Source organism: Eretmochelys imbricata, chromosome 2 (genome assembly GCF_965152235.1).
Source record: "Eretmochelys imbricata isolate rEreImb1 chromosome 2, rEreImb1.hap1, whole genome shotgun sequence".
Taxonomy (NCBI): domain Eukaryota; kingdom Metazoa; phylum Chordata; order Testudines; family Cheloniidae; genus Eretmochelys; species Eretmochelys imbricata.
The window spans coordinates 187,230,760-187,243,528 of NC_135573.1; the positions used below are offsets into that span (position 1 = coordinate 187,230,760).

At 40.6% G+C, this 12,769-nt stretch overlaps 1 protein-coding gene across 1 annotated transcript in view; it reads left to right on the top strand.

The window, feature by feature from the left end:
- Positions 1-12,769, top strand: part of MYRIP (myosin VIIA and Rab interacting protein) — a 329,308-nt gene that overhangs the window by 304,345 nt on the left and 12,194 nt on the right. Inside the window, exon 12 of the mRNA XM_077809270.1 lies at positions 775-837. Coding sequence (XP_077665396.1) covers positions 775-837 — 63 coding nt within the window. The remainder of the gene's footprint in view (positions 1-774; positions 838-12,769) is intronic.

Genomic DNA, 12,769 nt, shown 5'->3' on the forward strand with positions numbered 1-12,769 from the left:
TGAACATTTATTCTGAAGTAATCCCCCACAGCACATTAGGAACATGAATCTTTAGAGAGTTTCCAATACAAAAGGTTCACCTTCTTCAGAAGGAAATTTAGAAGTCCTTTTATTCAGGTACTAGCACTGGCTACACATAAGAAATGTACCGCATAATAAAAGAAAAATAAAATAAAACTCCAGGAGACCTTGACTTACCAAAAAAAAAAATAGTCTTTGCATCTTGAATTTATTTCATCAGCATCTGATAGAACTTGACAATGACATAAGAAAGTGAGCTATTAACATTGTTGACACTGGACTCACACGCAGTATTTGTTGCATAGTTGATTGTTGCCAAAAGAAGCACAGAAATCTGTTTTCAGAGAGTTGTCATGTGGGTCCAAAAGCTATGAATGCAAGTTTCTTGTTTCTCAACGTTACTACAGAAGTCATCTTCCTGGAGCCACTTTCTTTAGTGATGATACAAATCATCATTTCATGTTTATTTCATATTATCAAAAATGTATCATGAGAATCCAGATATTTTGTAACATAGCTGTCTTTAATGAGCTATGCTATCCTGAATCTTGCAAATAAAAAGAAATAGACAGTGCTGTATTTCATATATTTTAGTTACACATGTAAAATATAATGGTTTATTGTATTTTATATTCCTTTGGATCTTATCCCTTACCTTAATTCCATAGTTCTCTACAAGCAAGTTGTCTTAACCTGTTTAGGAATTAACATATATTTTCTGCCTTTCTATTTAATTGCTGACCAACTACCTAGGAAAAACAAAAGGCTTTTGATCTCCATTTAAAACTGCAGGTTTTATCCTCAGTATTACAGCAGGTGAGAGTGTTTTATTTTTTGTCCATGTTTTTCTTATTTAGTAAAAGGGATCTAAAAATGATATTGAGGGTTTCCATATTTCCAGAGCAAATTTTTTCTCTTTACAAGTCAAGATAATTTTTCTGGCTATCAGCTGTGAAAAAATATAGATCTGAAAAATCAAGCTTGTTTGTCTGGCTCATGCCTCGTCACTGGTAGGAAAGAAAAGATGATGCAATCAGAACTTAGCAGACAATTTGTTGATGCTCCATGAAGCGGAAGAGTAGTCATCTTGCTCTTATCTGTATCAGGAGGAAGAACTTTTTTTTATCAGTAAAGTAAGAAGAAGCAGAGGGCAGATATGTACAGTAGGAACCTCAGAATTACGAACACCTCGGGAATGGAGGTTGTTCGTAACTCTGAAATGTTTGAAACTCTGAACAAAACAGTATTGTTCCTTCAAAAATTTGCAACTTAACGTTCACTTAATAAAGCTTTGAAACTTTACTATGCAGAACAAAAATGCTGTTTTAACCATCTTAATTTAAATGAAACAAGTACAGAAACAGTTTCCTTATTCTATCAAATCTTTTTTTAAAACTTTCCCTTTATTATTTTAGTTGTTTATGCCTGATTTTTCACGGCTGCTACTGTGAAACCTGTCTTAATAAAACTTGATGATCTAAAATCACCGGCATATAATATATAGCTAAACAAACTAATTTCATTGTGTTCCACAAAATAGACATGAAGCAGAGATCCATTTTTTGAATGAAAGCTTGATCCTTAATTCAATAAAATTAACCCCTCAGCCTTCTCTTTTCATCCTGTTTTACACTTATTTTGTTAATCCATGCAAACTACTATTTTTCTGGCTTCCTTTAGTAAAAATCACAGATGTTTCTTATCGTTTCATTCCATATATTCAATATTTATAATTTTGTGCTCATTTTTAGATAGCTATGGAATTTTGTCTGCCTTATATTTTATGAGATTTTAAAAATATTGTATTTACAATTTGGGGCAGAATATTTAATTTGGAGAAAATAACTTTCCTCCTTATTTTGTGGCAAGTTGATTTCCAGAAACAAAGTGTTAGAACTAATTAATAGTAACTTCAGTGTTTATATTGGGAAAGTGATTTAATTTCATTACAAAAAAATGTCTAATACAGAGAAGTATCAGCACAGTTCAAAAGGAAGACTAAAGTTTCTCTAACTTAACTGTATATTGGAGAATATCAGTGGAATAGAACATTATCAAAGATAATTCTGTCTTCTGCTGCTAAATGAGCATTCAGCTTTCCTTGGGGAAGAAATTACTGATGCTAAAACAAAGCCAGAATTCTCACACTTCGGTGGCAATGCATCCCTTTAACAGCACAGGCTACCGTGAGCACATTACACCTGTCCTCTGCACTCCACATTGGCTTCCCATAGAATATTCAGTCAAATTCAAGATTTCTGTGTTTCTCTTCATGGCACAAAATGATCTGGGCCCAGGATACCTAAAAGATCACCTGAAGCTCCAGATGAGGACTATGGTGAACAACTCTGTTCCTCAAACACAGTGGAGCTGTCCACCACAAAGGCAAAGCTCGTCTGTGCAGGAGATAGAGCTTTCTTGGGGATCTGGTCAGGCTGTGGAATGAGCTCCACACATCTTTGTGTAAAACCTGGAGTGAATCTTATTGCTCTCAGCAGGTGACTCAGGTATATGGAAAATAGATCCTGTCAAACTAACTTGATATCTTTTTTTGGTGAGATTACAAATTTGGTTGATAAAGGCAGTAGTGTTGATGAAGTGTACTTTGACTTGGTACCACACAACATTTTGATTAAGAAACTAGAATGATATAAAATTAACATGGCACATGTTAAATGGATTAAAAAGGGGTAAACTGATAGGTCTCCAAATGTAATTGTAAATGCAGAATCATCATTGAGCAAGTGTGTTTCTAGTGGGGGCCTGCAAGAATTGGCCCTGTGCTGTTTTAACATTTTTCCAGTGATCTGGAAGAAACATAGAATCATAACAGATAAAGTTTACAGATGACACAAAAATTGCGGGAATGGTAAATAATGAGGAGGACAGGTCACTGACAAGGAGCAATCTGGATTGCATGGTAAGCTGGGAACAAGCAAACAATGTGTTTTAGTACAACTAAATGTAAATGAAAACCTCTAAGAACAAGGAATGCAGGCCATACTTACAGGATGGGGGACTCTATCCTGGGAAGCAGTGACTCTGAAAAAGATTTGGGGGTCATGGTAGATAATCAGCTGAATATGAGCTACCAGTGTGACTCCATGGCCAAAAGGGCAGGGGAATTTTGAGTATGAGTAGAGAGGTTATTTTATCTCTGTATTTGGCACTGGTGTGATCACTGCTGGAATATTGTGTCCAGTTCTGTTGCCCACAATTCAAGAAGGATGTTGATAAATTGGAGTGGGTTCAGAGAAGAGCCACAAGAATTATTAACGGATTAGAAAACCTGCCTTATAGCAATAGACTCCAGGAGCTCAATCTGTTTCGCTTAACAAAGAGAAGGCTATGGGGTGATTATCAGAGTGTATAAGTATCTACGTAGGGAACAAATATTTGCTAGTGGGCTCTTCGGTCTATCAGAGAACACTAGAATGTGATCCAATGTCTGGAATTTGAAGGTAGAAAAATTCAGACAGGAAATAAGGGTAAAGGTAAGTGCAATTAACCATAAGAATCAGTGGTGGATTATCATTCATTGGCAATTTTAAAATCCAGATTGGATGTTTTTCAAAAGATCTGTTCTAGGAATTATTTTGAGGAAGTTCTGTGGCCTGTGTTATATATAAGGTCTAACTAGATGATCACTCTGGTCCCTTCTGGCTTTGGAATCTATGACCCCATGTAACTCTAGCATCCTTATGACCAAGATGAAGTCCACTCTGCTGGCAGCTCCAGCCAAGAAGAGGCACATGCAGGAGTGCAACAGAGAAACTCCCTTTTACCCCAGAAGCACCTGTTCCAAACCCCCGGGAGTAAGCATGTTGGATCAGTACAATGAATATAGGAAAGGGAAATATGAACAGGGAAAGAAGATAGGGGGAGCAATAAAACAGGGTTGCATCCAACACAAGGACCCAGGTTTCCGGTGGTGCCACAATATACAAGGGTAGGTGCCAAGCAATGCGTCTAGACCCAGAGTTCCGGAGTCCTGGGCAGAGTTCCAGTCTGGCAGTGAGTCTTGGGTGCTCCTGGTCATCTTCAGCGCCAGTAAACTTTCCCCAACTAACCCCCCCCCCGGTGCCCTCTTCTGCCACTTGCTGCAAACCTACACAGAGAGACAACCTCTTCACTCAACCTCCCTCCATATTCCCATTGCAAAGCTACAACCTTCCTCCATATTCCCATTGCAAAGTCACGAGCCTCGGTACTCATCCATACAGCTCTGGGTGACAGTGTTACTGGATCTGGCTCCACTTTGTCCTTCTCTGGTGATTCCTCCCTGGCCCAGTGCTCTTCCTGGCTCCTGTCCTGGGATGTCCCAGGTTGGCTGCTCTGTCCCTCCCCTGCTTTGTGCTAGTTCTCAGCTACTTCCCTGTGTGAGGGCCTGCTCCTTGTAGGTCCTTTTGTCTGGAATTTCAGACACACACATCCTGTTGCTCTCCCTTTCCCTACTCTCTTCCCTCTGGAAAAAACAGCACTTCCCCTACCTCAGGACAAGGTTTTAAAGGGGCCATGCTCTCTAAATCCCAAGGAGATTACACACCCTATGAAATAATTTTTGGAGAAGGAAAAGTTTTAAGACAACAGATATTCATCAAAGAACAGCCACACTGCAGAGAGCGTGATGAAGCAACTCGAGAATGAAGCTGGTAATGTTTGCGCTAACAGTGATGAAGAATCTGATCAATACTGTCAGGGCCATTAGTGATGAAAACTTTCTTTCTTTGTCCCTTTCTTGAGCATAATGTTGATGTGAAATTTCCTCAGTTGTATCGCAAATCACAGTGGTGATGTTGGTTGAAGGAGAGATGTTTGTATTGGAGGCTGAAGATTGGGCCCTCACCTCTGACAGTGACAGTATGGTAGCAAAGTGAACAAATACTAGCAGCTGGGTCAAAATATAAGAAAAACAAGGGCAAAAGATTAGTGCAAAAAATGCACAGCACTTTAAGAGCCACCAATCATAATGTACATGGAGATGTCCTGAATGTATGTAAGTTCTGGACAAGAAAACCTGACACAGCTGGTACACAGCTGGAACATAAGTGAGGATTTGCGTGCTTGCTGGCTCACAGCTGTCTGGATCGTGGCACCATTTTGGTTTTGTCCTAATTTTTTGTCCTAATGATACATTTGTGGTGGTACTGCTGGTTTGTTTCCATTATTTATTAGCTTTTACCCAGGAAGCCAATGCTGTGCTATAGAATTTCACAGTGTGGTACTTCTGAAAAGAAAGGTCAAGATAGTATGTTTTGAAAGCATTCTAACTGTCCCATTAGTTGTGGGAGAGAGAGGAGAGAAAGCAAAGGGAAAGCCTCTTCCAACGTAAATTGTCTTGTAAATTGGAAGCAAGCCACAGTGCAGGGGGGAGAGGGGACAGAAAAAGGGGAGGCGATATAATCTGGAGAATTGTTCTCTGTAGATGAGGCAAGACTGACAATGTCTTCTTGAGGCAGGACTGACAATGATATCCTATCTTCTCTGCTGTCATATCCTAGTGAGGAGCAGTTTACTGATGATTATGATGGTAGCTCTGTAGAGGAGACAGCAAAAAATGTAAAAGATCACCACATAGATCTTTGACACTAGCCAAACAGACTGAAACCTGAAACAGCATGGAACTTTGTGGCAGATGAAAGCTGAGCGAACTCATTGGCTAGACACAAATTGGAAGCTCCAGGCAATAATTTTCATCCCCCTCTGGGGTTTTAAAAATCTAGCTTGCTAAAGAGTTTGCAAACTGCGGTTACTGAGGTCAGGAAAATTGAACTTCCTTTCCACAGACCCAGGAGTCATGTGGTAAATGACCAAAGTTGTAATGAGAGCTTTAGAGCTGCCATCGGTGATTTCTGTATGATGAGAGAAGAGCTGTTACAGACCTTGAGGATGGAGAAAGCAAGGCAAAAATCAGACAAAAATGAAGAAAAAAAAAGAATAAAAGGAGGATCCTGAAACCCGAAGAATTGAAAGAGGACAAATCCCAAGTTTTAAAAAAAGAGCAGCAAAAAGGCCCCAAGTCTAAAATGACTAGTAGAAAGTGAAAAAGAAGAATGGGGAAAAGGACAAGCCTAAAGTCAAACAACAGGAAAAGGCCAAGTCTAAAGCCAAGGAAAAGAAAACAAGAAGAGCCAGAGAAGAAAGAATTTCAGAGTATTACTAGAAGGTCAAATGACTTTGGGGTAGAATAATTCTCTCGCCAGGCTCAGAGGTTCAGGTAGTCTAATTTGTCCTTTAGTTAAAGCATAGGCGCTGACTCCGTGCGTGCTCCGGGGCTGAAGCACGCATGGAAAAAAACCAGCAGGTGCTCAGCATCCACCGGCAGCCCCCCATCAGCTCCTCTCCCTCCCTCCTGGGCCTCCCGCCTGCGGCGATCAGCTGTTCAGCGGCATGCAGGAGGCGCTGCCGGGGGAGGAGTGGGGGCAGGGAGGGGGCAGGAAGGGGCAGGGACGGGAAGAGGCGGAGCAGGGGCAGGAAGAGGCAGGGTTTGGTTGGGGGAAGGAATGGAGTGGGACCAGGGCCTGGGGCAGAGCAGGGGGTCGAGCACTACCCAGGAACTGGGGAAGTCTGCGCCTCTGAGTTCAAGATTATAGTTAGACCACATTTTCTTTTTGATATTAACATGTATTAGAAGTGGTAAAGTTCAGGAAGGGTGCTTCTGAAGCTCAGAGTTGAGATTTGCTGGAAATTTGCTGAGATTTACTTGAAGGGCTAATACTGTAAGTCACATTACACCCAGAAGTAGTGTTGTCTATCGGTGTCACTCCTGGGTTATTTCTAATAAAGCACTTCTCTTGTAGTGGCATGTGCTCCCTGATGTCCCTAGCTCCTGCTTCTACTATGTGACAATTTCCCACCCCATAGTACACATTTTGTGAATAAAGTGAGACGCCATCTAACTGGAGCAGACTTTTACAATAAAACAAAGCACAGTACAGGAGAAAGAAAAAAATAATGAAAACTTAACAAGAGCTACCTACCCTATTGAAAAATTGTATTTAATATACAGGGAGCCTTTTCTGTGTCTGTTGTTGCAAATTGAAAGAAGGTGAAAAATGGCCTAAGATTTAGATGCTGATTCTATTGTTTTCTTTATATATATATATATATATATATATATATATATAGTATTATATCATTAGATTTAAAACTCCTCACCAATGAACATCCATCCAGAGCTCTGAGTGCCCTTGATATACATTTAAAAACACAATAAAGAGTTGCAATATTGTAAATGTGGACATTAATTACAGCAAAAGAATATTCAAGGCCTGTAATTTCCCCCCCTGCTCCAATTGTCTTAAATTATCTCAAACTCACTGTAGCAGATCCTGATTTCAAGTACATATGTTAAATTTCAGAGTAATTCCATTGAACACCGTTGAAATCAGTGGTGTTACTCCAGATTTATACCAGTATAGCTGAGATCAGAATCTGGCCCAGTGCTTCCACAGCATGGTCGTGTTTAGTTGTTCTGCGCTAGATATTTGTAATACAGATTGCCTACATGTCTGGCTCATCCATATTAGTTATTTGACTATGAGACAAGGCAGATGTGAGAGACTTTATCATGGTGTGATGGCTGTCTTTTTGAATCACCTGTAGGAGGTAATGATGACCCTTCTTCCAGTGGCACGCTGAATGAGGCATATAACAAACGTCAGCCAAGAGAGCATTTTATCAGTTTGAAATGTCCACCTACAAACATGCCTTTGCTGGGTATGTGTCTATGAATTTTAGGAGATTGTTATTGTGCCCCATAGCTTTTAAATATTTTTTTTTACAGAGGAAACTAATCTCATAGATACCCCTAAAATATTCACTCTTAGTATAGACATAGGTGATTGCAGTCCAGATTCTCTGCTGGCGTAAATCAGTGTAGCTCCATTGAGGATCTGGCCCATTGTGTCCAGGGATCATGCAGTGTTTGAGGATTCTGTGTACTGCTCAGACATCTTTCTCTTCCTTAGTAAAATCCTCAGCCAAGTGTAAATATAATGTTATAAACAATAGCCTTTCTTGTCATGATGTTAGTGAACAGTCTGTTATCACATTAGTGCATAGAAATCCCCAGATCAGGATTGAGTCGAGACTGATAGGCACTTTACAAACTTTATGAAGATATGGTCCCAGCCCCTAGAAGCTTACAATCTATGAAGGCATGATCCAAACCCAATGAAGCCCATGTAAAGACACTCCTTGACTTCAGTGGCCTTTGGATCAGACTTTGAGATCAGCAGTGTCAGGCCTTGGTCCTATAAAAACTCATATGAATGTGCTTTCTTTTACATACATTACTACTACTATTGATTTCAGTGAGACTATTCACATGTTTTTAAGTGTCGCACATGCTCAAATGTTTGCAGGATCAAGGCCTTTATCAAGCAGCTGCTGCTCCTGTCAGCTTCCTTAATAATCAGGATATTTGTTCTGTGTCCAAAGGGATGTTAAGGAGGATACTCTGTACTTTTCATATATAACAAAAGAGATTGAATCCCTGCTTCAAGTGCAAACTTTAACGCAACCTTAATGATGGAACTTTGAATGATGTTTCCATAATACACTGTCCTGCTAGCTTCAGAATAATATTGCCATTACACAGCCCATGAATGGAACTCCCATTGACATCGCTGTTTCTTCTGCTGGTTGAGGACAGTAAATGGCCCTCACTGATGATAGCATCATTCTGTGAGCTGTAATTGTATGTTATTTTTTCTTTCTTGTAGATATGGTCCCATCAAAATTGATAGGATATCTGCATCATTATTTAAAATAGGACTTTGCCCTCCCTGTTCCCTCTTCCTTTGACTTCCTCTCATACAGAGATGTTTTAAAGAGAGTGATAGAGTTGTTAGCATCCAGGATCAGCAATCCCAGGCAGGTAGATCTCAAGAGAGGCGAGGGACCCTGAATCCCTTGTCTGTTTATCTCTGGATCTCAGGGGCGTCTCTTCCCTTGTTAATATTTTGGTGGGGGACGGATACTCGTGTGTGACTTGACTCTCATTAACGTGAGATTTAGAGTTGCCTTCCACTCTTCCCAGCTACAGTTCCTTCCAGCTCCAGGGAGCCCTGCAGGGTGTCAAGGCTGCCTCCTGATGCCCATCTCCTGCAGCTGCCCGGAGAAAGCCTCAGAAAATCCTATTCATACATAACAGCAGGTCAAAAAACTAGGAATAAAAAGTCATGACCATTTTCACAAAAGAATTTTTGGGGCATTCGCCCGTCCCTTCCCAACCCCGATTTTGGAAACTTGAAATTTTGAAACTGAAATCATTTTGACCAGCTCTGTAGATGCTCCCATAAAATGGAGGAAAAATGTGATCAAGCAGGGAGCATTTCCAGTTTGGGCCTAAGCGCTCGCAGGGGACCCTAAACTCCCTAAAATTTAGCTGTGGTGTGTCTGTTTGGCAATTACTAAACCTTACCGTCAATTTTCTTCAGAATGCAAGCCGGGAGAAAGGTGAGTTGTAAATGCCCTTCACTGGGACATTTTCCAGACGTTTAGACTCTGAATTTAATGATTGTTTTTGAAAACTTTTAGAGACTGTAATAATCAGAAATATTTAAATTGAAAGGGAAACCAATTTTTGTTTACATGTAATCATTTCTTTGGAATCAAACACTGCAGCTTTCTTATTCGACAGGAGTAGATTCTCCAGGAGCTCCGAAAGGAAAAAATAGGAAGTCACAGAATCTATTACTCCTGTAAAAAGAAAAGGAGTACTTGTGGCACCTTAGAGACTAACCAATTTATTTGAGCATAAGCTTTCGTGAGCTACAGCTCACTTCATCAGATGCAACTGTAGCTCACAAAAGTTTATGCTCAAATAAATTGGTTAGTCTCTAAGGTGCCACAAGCACTCCTTTTCTTTTTGCGAATACAGACTAACACGGCTGTTACTCTGAAACCTATTACTCCTGTGTCCATCTACTGTACTCTCAGGATACGTTCACAGACTCTGTCACACAGCCTAGACATTCAGAACTACTTTCAAGCCAGTTTCCAGGATTTGTTGCTCCTTTGGATATACTGATTTTGGGGCAAATCTACAATTTTAAAAAGCAGCAGAGCTACAGCTGCCAGTAAAAACTTTCCTCAGAAGTCTAGAAAATCCTAAAATGATTCTCTTTTTCCTTTAACTTTTTTGGGGGTCAGTAGTGTACTGAACAAATCTTGATTTCTTAGGGCCTGTCTTGGATACTCTTATTGTTACACTAATAAAAACGATACCAGCAGGATCTTGTAAGAGGGACAAGGCAAATTGCTGTGTTTATTGTAAATGCAACAAAATATTCCTATATGCAATTTCTATATAGATCCATTCACACACACAGACATTCACACACAGGTTCTGCAAAAAGGTTGTTATAATTACCAGCCTAGACGGTGCTCGTGCCCAGTCACTGGCCAGGTGGCCTGGACACGAGAGTGGAGCCGAGACATTGTCAGATGCGCATCTGATGCTCCTGGAGGGTGGTCGTAGAACCAGACTCAAAGAACACAGTCCCTGGACCCAATTTTTATAGGTCTCTGGTTCAGTACAAGTCTATGGAAGTTGCTTCATCATGCTGAATTTACAATTGAGATGACCATCAATCAGCTCAATCAGCAGGTGGTACATCCATGACAGCTCCGTGATGGCTAGGTGTTATCTTCTTGTTTTTCCTTGATGCGTTTTGGGTGGATTCCGGTTCACCCTCTGGGGGTCATCCAGTTATCTCTGCTTTGAATATTCTTCGGCCCATCGATACCAAGGTTGAAATTCTTAGGATTAGGCTGGCACCATTTACTAACCAATTATTTCCCTGCTTCACGCTCTCAATTCCATGCACTCATCATTCATTCTTTTACTTAACAACACAATCTATGACTCTTGATTCATTTAACGATTCATTTAAAATGAATTTAACAATAATTCATTTTATCCTACTATCTATTTTTCCCTCTTTGGATACTAAGATTTACATAGGCATGACAAGGGGCCCCCGCAGGGGAAGAGCATCAGGGTGTTGTTTTAAAGAACAGCATTGTTTCCTCAAAGTTCTTATCACTTTCCAGCACAGACTCTTTGTCCTGTACTGGCCTGAAATAATTAGCCCTTTGGCCTTGCATTTGTTACAGAGTGAAATTCAACAGCATGGAACTGATGTTCATACCTTTTTACAATGCCTATATGCTCTTTTGTCTATCTTTATTTCTACTACTTCATAATTATAATTCTATCGTACTTATATAACTTTGAGGGCGACCCAACATTATCCCACAATAAGAGTGCCTTTTTCCAATTGAGCCTAATACACTTTGGAAACAGAATAAGGTAAATGAGCAAAAGGCACTTTTATTATAATTATGTAACAGTGTCATAGGTGCCAAATCCGTGGGTGCTCTGGAGCTGGAGCACCCATGGGGAAAAAATGGTGGGTACTCAGCACCCACTAGCAGCCCCCCATCAGCTCCCCCCACTCTCCCCAGTGCTTCCTGCCCATCGGCGGGCCCCGCTGATCAGCGCCTCCCCTTCCCTTCCCACATCTCCCGCCTGCCGCAATCAGCTGTTTCACAGCATGCAGGGAGGCTGGGAGGGAGGGGGAAGGAGCGAGGACGTGCGCGCTCGGGGAAGGGGTGGAACTGGGGGGGAAGGGGTGGAACTGGGCGGGAAGAGCAGGCTGGGGCCTTGGGTGGAGTTGCGGGCAGGGCCTGGGGCAGAGCTGGGGGTCAAGCACCCCCTGGCACTTCGGAAAGTCGGCGCCTGTTAATAATGGCCACAGAGGGAGCTATTCCAGAAGAGCTATTGCAGAATAGCTGTTCTGGTCACTATCTCCCCATGTAGACATGCTCTCAGAAACTTAGACTGAAAAACTCTAAAGAGATGGAATTTTGTAAATGATCCATAATAGCAGTAAGTGCTACGGATTTCATGAAGAAATAAACACTGAATTCAGATCTTCAATTCCATGGAACATATGTCAAAACTGTATACTTTGACGAAAATTCAAGACATCTATCCAGAATACCTTTTCGTCTTAATTGATAGGATAGAACAAGAAAAGGTGCTTGTGAAGGCAAATAATGAAAGCAAAGTAACATTGATTTCCTCCTCCCTCCTATATTATTATTGATCTATTTTTACCTAATTGGCACTTCCATAAATAAATGGAAAAAACACTAGAATCTTAAGAGAGGTAGGTAACTCTTTGTGATTCAAGTATTTCCGTTCTGTACAGAGAGTCCTTTATCCTGCTTGTTAATGACTCTCTCTCTCTCTCTCTCTCTCTCTCTCTCTCGCCTCCCTGACAACCTGCAGACCTGTGACCCGTTAACAAACTGGATTTGCTTCTGTTCTCCTTCTCTTCTCTCTCAGGCTTTTTTTCCTTGTAATTTAACTGAATAACAGAACTAAGGCTGACTTAATGTGTGTGTACAAGGGATGAATCCATACACGCTCTGAAAAAAGAGCAAGTTTTCAATAATGGCCTCATCTAACATGTAGAGTAGTGTGCTTTTTTAAAAAAATGTACAGCTAATTTAGCAAAAAAGTAATACCATAAGAGTTACTGTAACATAACTGCACCAGAGTTCGCGGGAAACAAAAGAAAATTATTTCTGCTGTTCCCCATTGAATGTGAAAGTTTAATGTGACTTACTTTTAATAAATGACAGTCGTGGACACACATTAATAACTGTAAAGTCAATGGATTAAATACTTCTGCTATCTAACCGTCCTTAGTTCTTATCCTACAGACACTTT